The sequence below is a fragment of the Ursus americanus genome, chromosome 14 (genome assembly GCF_024610735.1).
Source record: "Ursus americanus isolate L20-20 chromosome 14, mUrsAme1.1.p, whole genome shotgun sequence".
Lineage (NCBI taxonomy): Eukaryota > Metazoa > Chordata > Mammalia > Carnivora > Ursidae > Ursus > Ursus americanus.
This window is the reverse complement of record NC_142140.1, coordinates 43,007,356-43,022,370: the sequence shown is the minus strand read 5'-3', so window position 1 is coordinate 43,022,370 and position 15,015 is coordinate 43,007,356. Positions and strand designations below refer to the sequence as shown.

General features: G+C 45.5%; 1 protein-coding gene across 7 annotated transcripts in view; it reads left to right on the top strand.

Moving 5' to 3' along the window:
- The window catches only part of GATAD2A (GATA zinc finger domain containing 2A), a 100,049-nt gene that overhangs the window by 37,517 nt on the left and 47,517 nt on the right, over positions 1-15,015 (top strand). For all 7 annotated transcript variants that reach the window (XM_045778862.2, XM_045778865.2, XM_087867132.1 and 4 more), the window contains one exon: positions 1,162-1,250. In XM_045778862.2, coding sequence (XP_045634818.2) covers positions 1,236-1,250 — 15 coding nt within the window. In that variant the 5' untranslated portion in view covers positions 1,162-1,235. Of the gene's footprint in view, positions 1-1,161; positions 1,251-15,015 lie in introns of those variants that run through there.

Below are 15,015 nucleotides of genomic sequence, written 5' to 3'. Positions count from 1 at the left end.
CTGAGGAGGATGCCATGTGCTCCTCAGTGCCCAAAGGTCTTTCCATAAAGTTCACGATATTTGCTTATTTTGCAAGTTCTCCTGTGGGAGTGTTTCTCACTATCCATGAACTGTGAATTGCTGTGAACCCAGTTTAAAAATAAAGGTTTCATATCAGAGCCAAGCTCCTGGTAGTCATGTGGGCGCAAAGAATGACAACAGAGGTGATACTGACAATATTCGGCAAGCTACAACTGACAGCATTGCCTAGGAGTCAGGGATTTGGCTGGTTCTCTAGGTTTAGCCTCTGTGGGTGGAGCCCTGCATCTTTGATGTCACAAAGGAGGGGGGAAGTCCTAGGGCCACACTGTCTTCTGTGACCTTAGGAGAGTTCTGAACATTCTTGATCCTTAATTTTCCTGTCTGTAAAACAGACAGCTCCTTCCTCCCTGGGCAGTTTTGTAATCCCTGTGGAAATGATCCCCAGAGTAAAACTTCGAGTTGCCTTATGGAGGTAAGGTCTGCCAGGCTCCAGGCACTTTGCACCCTCAGCTTCTTGAGGGCAAACCCTACAACGGCCTGGAATGGTGGATTGTTTGCCAGGGAGCCTGGACCGGGGAGCAAAGAGGTCATGTCTGTAGAGGGAGACCTGGGTAACTCTGGGCAAATTCCTGAATATTGGACACATCAGATTCCTTATCTGTAAAATGGGGATGATTGCGTAACACCAAGATTGTTCTGGGGAGTCAAAGAGATAGGGAGTTTTAGCATAGTAACTGGAACTCGCTACTGAGCACCTATTAAATTCTAGATATTACTATTTCTCGTATTAATGTTATTACTGTTATAACAAAAACGTTTAACCATTTTCTGTATATTCAGTATGTCAGCATGTAGCTGCTTATTACCACCTCATGTCTCTGTCCATATTGCTGAAGTCAGTATCTGGGATGCTAGGGTTTATTGGTTAGCACTGTACAGGGTCATAGGTCAGAGAGTAATAGAAATTTATTTCCTCAGCCTACCCCCCCCCCCCCGGTGTAAAGTAGCAGAGGCAGAGATGTGGTTGAAATCTAAAATTTTGCTATGTAATTCCAGGGATGGGAGATACTAAAAATTGTCCATATATTCCGGAAACTTTCCTTGGAAACTCAGTGTTTCTTTTTCTGTCCTTTACTTTAGGTTGGTCAGCACGTTGACACAAGTTGCCTTTTGACGTAGCTGCCGCCATGGCCAGCTGGTAGGACCAGCATCCCATGCACAGAAGCCAGGTGAGTGTTTGGGGTCTGGTATCTGTGGAATGAAGGCTCTTGACTTGCCCAGCGAGCCTCATTCAGCTCCTTGGACATTTGAAACTGAGCACTGCTTCAGAAGCTTATAGCCGCCATCCTAGAGGAAATGGAGGGATGCAAGTTCCTCCAGGGTTGTGTACTGGGCTGTCACCACGGGATCACCCAGGCCCTGCCTGTTGCTTCCAGTGAGGCCATTTACTCTCCCTTCCTGTCTCAGGGTTCACTCACTTGAAAAGCCCAGGCCTAAATAGAATAAACCTTCCTCGGAGTATCAGGAGCAGAGGATAATTGTGGCCAGGTGGCTTTTGCCCTCTGGCCATTTTTGTGATTTCCCAACACTGACCAAAATGAGTAGAATTTTTCCCTGACCACTGTCTGTGCCACAGGGTCTGGCACTGGTGCTTGGAGCTGGTTGCCCTGACCCCCGACTCACGCCTGTGAGGAAACTGAGCCGGCCTCACCCTGCTTAGGGCTCTCAAGTGGATTCTCAAGGGCTGTCAGAACCCAGCAGGACAGATCTTGACACCTGGTTGGGATCTTTGTCTTGTTACCAGCAGGGTGTGGCCAGCCATGTTTTGGCCCAGGACTGTCTGTCTGGAGAAGATTGTAGAACTAAGAGTTAGAACTTGAAGGCAGGTTGGCGGGAAACTTCCTTGGTTGGGTGAGCTGCTTCCTTTTCCAGGCCAGCCAGCAGGTGACTTGCTGAGGGGTGCATGCCCCTCTAACAGTGCCATCGCTGCATGGGATGAGAACCAGCTGCCTGGATTTGCCCGCTTCTTGACTAGAGTTGGGATTGGTTTTGTGAAGTTTTGGCTTTTATTTGCATATAGCAAACAAAACAAAACAACATGAGCATGGTCAAGTAATGCTGTTAGTGGGAAAACATTTCCAGAATGTTCTTCTAACAAACAAGCTTTACCAGTGCTTTAAAATTTTTTTTTTTAAATTTTATTTATTTGAGAGAGAGAGAGCGAGCAAGTGCAATTATGAGTTGGGTGGGGGGCAGAGGGAGCAGCAGACTCCCTGCTGAGCAGGGAGCCCAGCTTTAAAAATTTTTCTTAACAATCAAGATATAATTTGTTTACCATGCAGAATTTGTCTACTGTACATTTCACCCATTTATAGTATACAATTCAGTGATTTTTTTTTTTAAATTTAAGAGTTGTGCAACCATCACCTCTGTCTAGTTCCAGAGCACTTATCACCCCAAAAAGAAACTCCATCCTCATTAGCTGTCACTCCTTCTTACCCCTCTCCCACTAACCTGCTTTCTGTCTCTATGCATTTGCCTGTCCTGGACGTTACATATCAACAGAGTCATACAATATATAACCTTGTGTGTCTGGCTCTCTCAGCATAGTTTTTGAGGTTCATCCACATTGTAGCATGATTCAGTGCTTCATACACTTTTATGGCTGAGTAATAATTCCATCACATGGATGGACCACTTATTCATTCATCCGGGATAAATTTGGGTATTTCCACCTTTTGGCAATTGTGAATAGTGCTGCTATGAACATTTGTGTACACAATATGTGTGGATGCATGTTTTGTTCCTTTGGGTATATACCTAGGAGTGGAATTGCTGGGTCATATGGTAACTGTTGAACATTTGGAGGACCTGCCAGACTGTTGTCGTGGCAGCTGTACCATTTTACATAGCCCACCCCTACCTGAGGCCCCCAGAGTTCTCTGGAGACAAGAAGTGACCTAAAGTCTGTGCTGGTTTCCTAGAGCTAAATGAGGATTGGATCATCAGTGTTGATGTTTGATACCTGGTCCTAGTGGCTTGTTACTTGGTGCTGGTGGCATAGTGGGACATCCACAGAGGGTGGGCCTGGCACTTGGCTGTTGACAGGCTATCTTTAGACATTAGCATTTAAAAATCAAGGAATTTTACATCTGAAAAAGGTCTCACTTGAACCCCAGCCCCGTGGGGTTAATGACTGCCCTTGTCTTGTAGCTTACTTTCTTATCTGAAGGCAGTGGCCTGGCCTAGGGTTCTCTGAGGTTCTAGGGTGGGTGCGCCCCCCTCTGCCTGGTTCTTTGTTAACTCAGAGGTAGTGAGTAATTGCTGAATGAATGAATGAATGAATGAATGAAACAAACAAACAAACCTCTTCCTTCCCTGTCACAGGGCTAACAGGGAAGACACAGCCATAGCATTAGAAGTGGACGGTTGGGGGTTTAAACTCCTGGAAGTCATCCTAAGTATTCTTTCTGGCCTTGCCTCTCCCCATCCAGTACATGAAGGGGCTTGATAGGAAAGGGACAGTCTGTGAACAGTTATGGCATGTGATGACTAATGCCAAACAAGCAAAAACACCCTTGAATAATTATTTTTTAAGATTTATAAATATGTCAGCTTGTACTTTTTGTAGTGTTGTGTAAGTTACCTCAGCAAATTGATTTTGGGTTTTCTCTGGTTAATACCAGCCTGCACCCACTTTCAGTTGTACCATGGCCTGTGGTCATCTAGGGTCTCTAGGGTCTCCCCATTTCTGCCACCCAGGATTCAGTGGGCACAGAAGAGGAGCAGGGCAGGAGGAAGGCTGGCTCCTGGCGAGCCCTGAAGCACACACATAGCCCCCACACAGCGCTCCACCCTGTACACAGTTGAGGTGTGCACATCTTGGGTCAGGCTGCCTGCTTGGGCTAATGGATGTGGCATCTGCCCCTTGAATTTTGCTTGTCAGGAACCATATTTGTTCAAGTACACACTGCTCATGTGCAGAATGACTAGCCTTATGTTGGGTTCTAAGGATTAAAAATGGGTGTGACTTACAGAAAAACAGTTCACAGAGAAAGTGAATGCAGATGGTCCTAACCAAAGTATGGAAGATGCTCAGGTCTTTCTGATACTAAGAACAATGATCATTGGAGCTTCCCCAAAACAACATTTCTGACCTTTCGTCCCCAGAGGTGGATACCAATCTGTTGGTGGAAATCAGCCACTGCCATATGTTGCTTTTGGAGGTTCACAACTCCTCAGAGAGAGATTGGCTTACCCTTTGCTCCAGAAATTCCACTTCTAGAAATGTATCACAAAGATACACTGTCAAAAATAAAAATTGTGACAAGGATGTTCATTACAACATTCTGAAGTAGCGAAGCTGGAAATGACTTAGATGTTTGTCAGTTGGGGCTGGAGACGGGTGGGGGTGGATCTCCTGGTGGGGTGGCGTCAAGCCCCTGAAGGAAAGAAGGAGACGTCCTCATGTGATGGTAACAGGAATTCTAGGGTGAAATCAGAAGTGGAAAAAACAAGGTGGAGGATAAATAGATAATAGTGCACTTACCTATCCAAGGGAAGGTGGGGGGACATGGATGTATGTGTGTATGTTTGCTTGTATTTTATTTTTAAGTATAGGAAATCTAAACCATAAATGAACAACATGGTCATTTTTGGGAGGAGGGCTGAGAGGAGACAGGGTTATCAGGAGATGTCCCTGGCTTTCTTTTCTCTGTAGCACCAGATGGGTGTTTTACATAATTATAAACACGAGTATGGCAGATATTGTGAGGAGGGGGGAGAGAAGTGACCCCTAAAAACCAGAAGCAAAAGGAAATGAATATGAATCTAGGTATATGTCAGTCGTGACTCAAGTTGGTGACTTAACGTTTCAGAGAGGATTTCCTTCGCTAGACTTTTAAGCAGAGTAGACTGTAAATGTTTTAGTAATATGCCATAAGGGCAAAAACTTCTTTTTTAAAAATCATTAACTATTTTTAGGAATTATTTTTGGTTTTAGGTTAATAATACCAATAGTCTTACTGTTATATACAGTAGTACCTTCTTCCCTACAAGGACACTTTCCAGGACCATCATGGGATGCCTGAAAATGCAGATAGTATCAAACCCTATATATAGTATGATTTTTCCTATACATGTATACTTACAAAGTTTAATTTAAAAGCAAGGGACAGTAAGAGATTAACAACAATAACTAATAATAATAGAACTGTTATAGCTATACTAAAATAAAAGTTGTATGAATGTGATCTCTTGCTCTCAAAATATCTTAGTACTGTACTCACCCTTCTTGTGATGATGTGAGATGATAAGATGCCTGTATGATGAGATGAAGTGAGGTGAATGACGTAGGCATTGCGACATAGCATTAGGCTGCTGTTGACTTCTGTTGGTATGCCAGAGGATCATCTGCTCCTGGACCATGATTGACCAACTGCAGGTAACTGAAATTGTGGATAAGTGGGGACAACTATATTGTAGGAGAAAACAAGTAGTTGATGTCTTTAAGAGTCAGAATTTTCAGCATCAAAGAAAAATACAAGTATAAAATCAAAGCACTTAAATTAAAACGTTTTAATTCTAAATCTGCGTTGGGAATGTCCTGATTGTGTAAGACTACCAAGAGCTTGACAGATGAGTCTGAATAAAAACGGATTCCCAAGTTGGAGCATCAGATGTTTTAAAAATCCACTGGTTCGTTTATGTTGGTGCTTAAAAGGAAGAAACTCGCTGGTCCTCTTTGCAGGGTGCTAGGGAACCCATTCATTTTGAAAACTGGTAAATAGAAACTAGCATTTATCCTTTCTCTTTTCCGTGGACTGAACTGTCAAGGAACAAAATAGTGGGTGAGAGCAAGTTTCCCTCACAGGTCAGTGCTGCCCTACAGAACTTCCTGGAACTCCCTGTACCCTCACTGTGTCCAGTGTGGCACCTGGAATAATTTGAAGAAGTCAAATTTTCATTTTATTTAATTTTAGTCTATTTCAGTAGCCACATGTGGCTAGTGGACAGTGCAGCCATTAACATATTCTGGCTAATTAAAATGAAATGATGGAATTACAAGCTTTTAAGTTTTCAGACACCTAATGAAATGGTGAGTCTAGACAGTAATCTTCCATGGCTGCCTGCCCTCAAGAAGGGTGTGCGTATTTCTGGAGTGATGTGTGCTTGGTTGGGCCTCAAAATCTAGTTTACAGTAAATCAGGGGCATGTTGCGTTATACCACAGGGATGCCACCAGCAAACCCGACTGTGGGAAACAGGATAAATAAATGTATGGTTGAAAGGAAAGGTTGAGGGGGCACCCATAGATTTCAACCAAGTGTGACTGACAAAGATTAAGAAATGCTTGTTAAGGGGCGCCTGGGTGGCTCAGTCGTTAAGCGTCTGCCTTCGGCTCAGGGCGTGATCCTGGCATTCTGGGATCGAGCCCCGCATCAGGCTCCTCTTCTAGGAGCCTGCTTCTTCCTCTCCCACTCCCCCTGCTTGTGTTCCCTCTCTCGCTGGCTGTCTCTCTCTCTCTCTCAAAAAAATAAATAAAATCTTAAAAAAAAAAATGCTTGTTAAATTGTTGGAGGTCAGCTCATGGGATTGTGGTTTGTTTGTGTTGTAGAGATAAATGCTGGCCAGTTCATTCATAAAATGAATGCTGTGTAGGATTTGCTTCATAGGAGCTAGTAGGGTGTGGGGGAAGGCCGAGCGTGGAAGACCTGCAACCTGGGTGGTGCATGTGCACTGTGAGTCATGCCCTTCTTGCTACCTCTGTGGGTATGTTTGCAGTTTTCCATAATCGAAGATTGGAAAAATGGACTTAACTCAGGCATTCCCTCAGGGAGCTTTATAACATGTCACCCAGGGCAGGGGAGACAGCTTTTTACAAAAGTGAGAGTGGTGGCCACTTGTGGTTAGTTTAAATTCAAGCAGAAAACCTTCAGAGATTCTGGAATTGTTGTGAGGGGCTGTAGCTGGTGGCCTGTCAGGTGGAAAAGCCTCTGATTACAGCATTGTTACTTTCTGTAATAATAATACTCACAGCTATTTCAAAGAGCCTTCAGAGAGCATTAGTGATAAAGTGGGTATTGTTCCCATTTCACAGGGGAGGAAACTGAGGTGAACCAGGCATTCTGGTTTCTACCTGATGCACTGTGATCCTGATGGCACCTTCCTTTCCCTGAGCCTCTGGCCTCCCTCCCCAGTACTTGGAGCTCATTTTACCACTGCATGTGCTTCTTCACCTCAATACTTTGACTCTGTGATATCCCATACTTTGTTTTCTGACATAATATATTTTTGATTAGAGACCAGTCTCACCTCATTGGTGTCATCTCTCCATAGTAGCCATAGCTAGTTGAGAGTGGATAAAATAGATGGTTTGATCCTGTGTGTGGTCTAGGGACCTCATTCTGTGTCTCTCGGCCTGGTGTCCATTGTCCACCTACCTGCCTACCTCCTTGTGTATCTTCCCAGAGTTTCCTGGGAGGGGAGGCCTGTCATGGGGTCCAGTCAGCCCCCTGGTTCCTGGTAGAAACTAAGCAGGTATTTGGACGAACGAGTAAAACACCTCTGTGACTGAGGTGGGTGGCACATTCCCAGAAGTGTATTAATATAAAACCGTAGCGTGTGTTGTTTTGGTTTTAGGGAGTGTAAAGTCTGTAATGAACCTGACTTAAATCGTGTTCTGCTGGTGGTGGTTTGTGTGGTCCCAATTATCTGAGACCTTGCCCTCTTTTGCCTTGGCTTCCCATTGCTAAATTGATCTTTGCCCACGTGGCCCTGCTCCCAGGCATTAGCTCCTTTGCTTGGAGGCAGTTCTTAGTTGCCACTTGTGTGGTGGGTTTGTTGTGACTTCAGTCGCTGTGAGAACTGGATGGTTGATTCACAGAACCTAAAATTCACCATTTTAGCCATTTTAAAGTTGGCATTTAGGGGCGCCTGGGTGGAGCAGTCGTTAAGCGTGTCTGCCTTCGGCTCAGGGCATGATCCTGGCGTTATGGGATCGAGTCCCACGTCAGGCTCCTCCGCTAGGAGCCTGCTTCTTCCTCTCCCACTCCCCCTGCTTGTGTTCCCTCTCTCGCTGGTTGTCTCTGTCAAATAAATAAATAAAGTCTTTTAAAAAAAATAAATAAAGTTGGCATTTAATACACTCACAATATTGTATGATCATCTCTGTCAAATTCCAGAATGTTTTTATCCCCAAAAGAAGCCCGTACCCATTAGCAGTCACTCCCCACTCCTCTACCTCTGTTCACTTCAGGGCCCTAGCAACCACTAATCTACTTTCTGTCTCCATGGATTTGCCTGTTCTGGGCATTTCATATAAATGGAATCATTTTTGATTCTGTGTGACCTTTTTTATGTGGCTTCTGTCACTCAGCATAGTATTTTCACTGTTCATCCACATTGTGACATGAATCAGAACTTCATTCCTTTTTACGAGTGAATAATATTTCATTGTACGGATATATAATTTTGTTCATCGTTCATCTGTTGATGGACATTTGGGTTGATTCTGTTTGTTGACTGTTGTGAGTAGTGCTGCTTTTAACATTTTTTTTTTTTAAAGATTTTATTTATTTATTTGACAGAGAGAGACAGCCAGCGAGAGAGGGAACACAAGCAGGGGGAGGGGGAGAGGAAGAAGCAGGCTCACAGCGGAAGAGCCTGACGTGGGGCTCGATCCCAGAACGCCAAGATCACGCCCTGAGCCGAAGGCAGACGCTTAACCGCTGTGCCACCCAGGCGCCCCTGCTTTTAACATTTTTGTATAAGTTTTTGTGTGAATATGTTTTCACATCTCTTAGCTTATGTACCTAGCGGTAGAATTGCTGGGTCATAAGGTAATGCTGTATTTAACTTTTTGAGAGACTGTCAGACTGTTACTCACATCGCTGTGCCATTTTATGTTCCCATCAGCAATGTATGAGGGTTCCAGTTTCTCCACCTCCTTGGCAACACATGTTTTTTCTTCCTTTTCCTTTTTTTTTTTTTAATTATAGCCATCCTAATTGGTATGATGTAGTATCTCATTGTGGTTTTGATTACCATTTACCTGATGACAAATGTTGTTGAATATCTTTTCATGTGTTTATTGGCCATTTGTATATCTCCTTTGGAGAAATGTCTCTTCAAGTCCTTTGCCTGTTTTTGAATTGGATGTGTTGTTTAATTGTTCAGAGTTCTTTATATGTTCTATACATTGGACCCTTATCAGATAGATGATTTGCAAGTATTTTCTCCCATTTTGTGGGTTGTTATTCTCTCTCTTTTTTTAAGGTTTTAAGTAATCTCTACACCAAATGTGGGGCTTGAAGTTACAATCCCGAGATTGAGAGTCGAACACTTCTGACTGAGCCAGCCAGACCCCCCTCACTCTCTTGATAGTGTCCTTTGCACATTAGATTTTAGTTTTGATGGGGACGCCTGGGTGGCTCAGTCGGTTAAGCATCTGCCTTCAGCTCAGGTCACGGTCCCAGGGTCCTGGAATCAAGTCCCACATCTGGCTCCTTGCTTAGTGGAGAGCCTACCTCTCCCTCAGCCCCTCACCCTGCTTGTGCTCTCTCCCCTCTCTGACAAATAAATAAATAAAATATCCAAAAAAAAAAAAAAGATTTTAATTTTGATGAAGTCCAGTTTGCCTTTTTTTTTTTTTTCCTGCTGTTGATAATGTGCTTTTGGTTTCACATTTAAGAATCTGTTACCAAATCCAAGGTCATGATTTACCCTTCCTTTTTTTCTAAGAGGTTTATAGGTTTAGTTTTAGTTTTTTTTTTTTTTTTAAGATTTTATTTATTTATTTGACAGAGACAGCCAGCGAGAGAGGGAACACAAGCAGGGAGAGTGGGATAAGAAGAAGCAGGCTCCTAGCGGAGGAGCCTGATGTGGGGCTCGATCCCATAACGCCAGGATCACGCCCTGAGCCGAAGGCAGACGCTTAACGACTGCACCACCCAGGCGCCCCTATAGGTTTAGCTTTTAATAGTTAGGTCTTTGACCTGTTTTGAGTTAATTTTTGTTAAAAGGTAAGGGTTTTGGTTTTGATCCTTATCTTTTTTACTGGCATGAAAACATTTTGGCTTATTTAACCAGGAAGGGAGAGAGTGATAGCTAGGAATTCTGAAAATACTTTTTCTTATGTTTAACACATATATGTTGAGCATTTATTCTGTCCTGGGCTCTAGGATGGTAGCACTGAACAAAGAGGTGTTCCTTGTCTTATGGGAGATGGGGTTAGGAGGGTACACAGAGATGAGTAAATAGAATGTTAAGTGGTGATGAAGTGGGAAAGAGGTTAAAAATCCACGGAGGGTGTTATGTGGAGGGGAGATAATGTCATTTTGCTGTCTCAGCTGAGACCTGAAAAAGAGGGTAGTTCAGAGACCTGGGGGAGGAGCCTTCCAGGCAGAGAGAGCAGGAAGTGCAAAGGCCCTGGGGTGGGAGTGAGCTTGACTATCAGGAGCAGCCAGAATGTCAGTGTGGCCTAAGAGAATGGGGTCAGGATAGAGTGGGGCACAGGTTGCCAGAAAAGGTCAGAGAGGCTGACCTGACCTTAAGGCTGTGGGGAGGGCCTTGCTTTTACCTTGAATAGAATCTTTTACAAAAGGACCACTTAATGTGATACCCTCCAGCGCAGTTTTGCTGTTTCCTGGTGATTGTTGTAGGTATCTGAACAACTCCCTGCCCGAGGAAAGATTTCCACTTACCGGGTAGAGGCAAAAGTGGGATTTCTGCTTCAGCTCTCGCAGCTGTGCAGAAAGTGCCGAGAGAACTTTTCATTGGTAGCAACTGTGGGCTTTATTGAGACCAGAAACTTAGTCCTAAAAGTAAGTTTCCCTGCTGGCTCTGATCCTCCTGGGTCATTTGCTGGTGTGCTGTGATACCACAGAATATGTGCAGGGAGGAGCTTGACAAAGGAAGTCCAGGAAAGGCCTCCAGGTGTTACCATATTGCTGGGTGCCCCGATGAAAATGACAAAAGAGTCACCCCGGGTTCTCCCACTTTCTCCTCATATCTCCTCTTTGGAACGGAGGTGAGTTTTTTAGTCCTTCCTGCACTTGTCTGTGCAAAACCTTCCTGCCATTTCCAGCCACAGGCCTCAGTGGAACTGGTGGTTAGAGCTGTGGGTTGGCCCTAAGGGAGTTGGCACTTGAAGGGTTAAGGCTTCCCATTTTGTGATGTGACACCCGATGGGCACACTGCACCTGGCATGGAAATGGCAGGTGTAACCCTTTGTAGGCCATGGAGGCACATGGCCCAGGAGGCAGCTGGGAAGGAAAAGAGGGCTATTCCTTCCTCATGGGAGGCAAATGTACCAACTAGCCCTTAGAGTGACATCCAGCGCTGGGGTGACTCCTGGTTACTGTTTCCCTGTGGACATTTAATATTGCTCAGATTCCCCTTCACAGGCAGTACCTTTGTTTCTATGTTGTGTGTTCCCGCAACAGCATCTGTTACTTTCTGGCTGCAGGGTTGGGCTTTGGCCCAACGGCCCTGGCTGCTGGCAGTTCAGACGCTTATGTGGAGCTACTTCCAGGTGGGTGGTGTTCGGTGCTCACCGGGCACTTTGAGAGCCAAAAGCCAAATCCTTATCTCCAGTGTGAGCCTGGAGGAGCTACTGTAGTTTTAAAGACACTTGCTACCAGTCTTTCCGCCTCTTAACATGTGATCAGTGTAGGTGCACTTTTCTCCTACTGTGTGCTGTGACTGGAGGTGAAGACCGGCTTTCATCTCATGTGTCTGGGAAGGGGTGCTCAGAAGCCAAGGCACGGGGCTAGGGTGGAGATGTAGTTGAAGGGGATCTGTGTGATCCACATTATTTCCTGTTTTCAGAGGTTTGCAGGAGATTGGCTGTGTTTAAGGGAAGATAAAAATATATTCCCTACACTGTCGTCCCAGGATAGGATCTGTGCTTTCTTCAGTCGCCCTGCCCACCGTTCTCCCATGACTCCAGGGAGGGAGGTTGAGGTCTGAGGACCTGATGTCCCAGACCTGGCGCTGCACATCCCTGGGGTGAGTTTTAGCAGCCCGGTGAACTGTCAGCCGGCCAGCCTCGTGACCGTCTATTTTCTGGAGATGACTTGTCCCGAAATCTGCTTTTTTCCCCACACACTGTGCTGGCGTAAACTACTACGAGTCCTGTATTCTTTACTGTGCAGTCTGTGTGGGATTTGTGTTTAGGAATCTGAGGACCATTAAGGTTTTGTCTTCAAAATATTGATGATCAGACACCTTGGTGGCTCAGTCAGTTAAGCTGCAGCCTTAGGCTTAGGTCATGATCCCAGGGTTCCTGGGGCTCCCTGCTCAGCGGGGAGCCTGCTTCTCCCTTTCCATCTGCCCCTCCCTGTGCTTGTGCTCTCTTACTCTGTGTCTAATAAATAAAATCTTAAAAAAAAAACAAAAAACTGATGGTCACAACTTAAGTGTGTTAAAGTTTCTGCTGTCCAAGTGAACTTTGTTAAATATGTCCCCAAAAAGCTTTAATTCAGAAACATCATTTACAAGTCCTCCACTTTAACAAAATCAGATTGGAAATGTGTGTTTATTTGTAAATGTGAAAAACAGAGGTGCTAGTTCTTTTTACTCTTTTCAAAAGTCTTAACCTGTTTCTCTGGATAGTTCTTGAACCAAGGACTGGAGGTAACTAGATAGACGATGTCGTGGCCTGTCTTGGATGACCCCCCACCCCCCTTGGTGGTAACAGGCTTATATTTGATGGGTCATTAGCATTTCAGATGGAATGCAGTGTGTGCACACACTGGGGATATTTGAAGTGCCCTGTTAGGAGGAGGCTGGGATGCTCCTGAACTTAACCTTCTCTTTTGGCTCCTGGTCCAAGCTGAGCACTGCATTTACAAATGGTGTCTTTTCCTAGAAGGGTTAGGTAGAGACCACTTGTAGGGGCTGGGAGCAGAGAAGTCCCCTGAAGAGAGTGCCAGTGCTCAGGTTGATTCGTTTGATGGAGTGACTGGAGGCACTTGATTTAAGTTATGTGTATGTGTTTTTGGAGCATACTCTTCCATTTCACAGCTCTTAGGGCTTCCTCCCACCCTGTCCTTTAGGATCCAATTACAGGTTCCAGCCCTTCTCACTCTAACAGGCTGATGGTTGGTCCTGACCTCCACAGTCCCTGGTCTCCTGGAGGGTACCTGGTGCCCAGGGAAGTCCATGGGAGGCCCTGCCATCACTGAGTGCCTCTCACACTGAATATAAGTGGTCTAACAGGATTCCTTTTCCTTCTGCACAATTTCATACCATTTAAAAAACAATTGTTTAACGTTTTGATCTCTTTTTATTTGGTTTCATTTACTTTTCTTGGAGATGGGTTTTCACGCGCCTGTATATTTTGCCACTTCATCTTTTCTAGCATTTTCTCCTCCCTCCTCTATCTTTACAAGTCCAGGTTTTGCCCTTGGGGGCCAGCTCAAATGAGGCATTTCTAGATTCTTCCTTTCCACCAGCAGGGTGAACTCCTTTTCTGGTGTTGACTTGTAATAAAATGGTGATTAGCACATGCATTTCACAGCCCTTATTAAGTCTATGCTCCCACGAAGGTGGGGACCCTGAGCTACTCTTCCTCCTACCCTGCGCATAGCAGGCACCACTGGGTCACTGGTCCCTTGGAGACCTCACTCTCTGGTGGATCAGAAGTTGAATGGACACTGATCACCCCTAAGAAATCCTGATCTTTTGCTCAGAATTGGACAGAGAAAGACCTTTTCTGAGATAACGGAGCAAGATTTGGAAGTAGGAGAAGGGGATAAAAACTCTGTGTGCACATGTGTGAGTGCATGTGGGGGGGGTGCCTGTGTCTGTGACTATGCGTGAGTGTGGGTGCACATTCATGTATATTTGTAGTGCAAAGTTGCTTGGTGTGCTGCAGCTTGGGGAGTTGGGAGGTATCTGTCAGTGCCCCAGTTTTCCCATGTCCTACCAATAAGGTGTCCATTGAGTGGGGTCAAATGATCCCAGGTCTGGGGCATTATGTGTTCTTGTCCCTTTCCCTCTCTTCTCACTGCCCTAGCCTCTCCAGAACGCAGGGCCCAGGCACCATGGCCATTGGAGGTTGATAGTGAGATTGTCCAACTTGTGAGAAGCCTTTGAAAGTGTGACTAAGCCCCTTCAACAGAAGAATTTTTTGGTCATGTGTCTCATTTTTATGAAGTGGTTATCCACCTGGTGAGCTGTGTTCACTGCTTTTAACACAAAGCAGAAGGCTCAGAAAACCTGCATTGAGACCCCAGGTCCAGGCAGCCCTAGTTTGGGATTGATAGGACACTACCAGGTTGGGGGTGAAGTGATATGCCCACCAGTCAGGCCCAGTGTTCACATAAAAGTCAGCAGAATTGAAGGACCAAGGTGGTGACTGGGTGGAGTCTGAGCCCCTGACAGGTCCCCAGGAAGGTTCCTGGGATTCTCTTGCTGTCCCCAGGCTGGGGTAGGCTATGGAGCTGCAGCTGCAGGCAGAATGTACCAAGTGAAAATCATGATTGCAGGTAGATCTCTATCCATTTTGTGGGGCAGGACACAGGGTGCAAGACTATGACAGTGCTGCCTGTCTGCCCAGGACCTGCCCTAGAGTGGGGTAGTTGAGAGCACTGTGGTATGGACCTGCATTCTCCTGGTCCCCAGGAGGGGTGCTCCCCACCCCCCTTCTCGAAGTTTCCCTGGCATAGATGACCCCTTTCTTCCTAGCCCTCAAGGGTGAAGGGAAGTCCTGGTTATCTGGAGAAAAGTTGGGCCTTGCAGCTCCCTTCCTACTGCAGGACATCCCTAGGGACCCCTGGTCCTCCAGCAAATCAGCCCCAGTATGCTCGAGTCACTTTGTGTCCCAGCTCAAACATCCCTATTTCAAGAAGGGCTCACCCCAGCCCATCCCCTCCTACCCCTGTGTCCATCAATATCCTTCACATTCCTGTGCTTTTCCTTAGAGCTTTGGCCTGGTGCTCAGGCATGAGTGCTGAGAAGCTGTTTGATTCTGTAACTGGGTTAAGGTTTC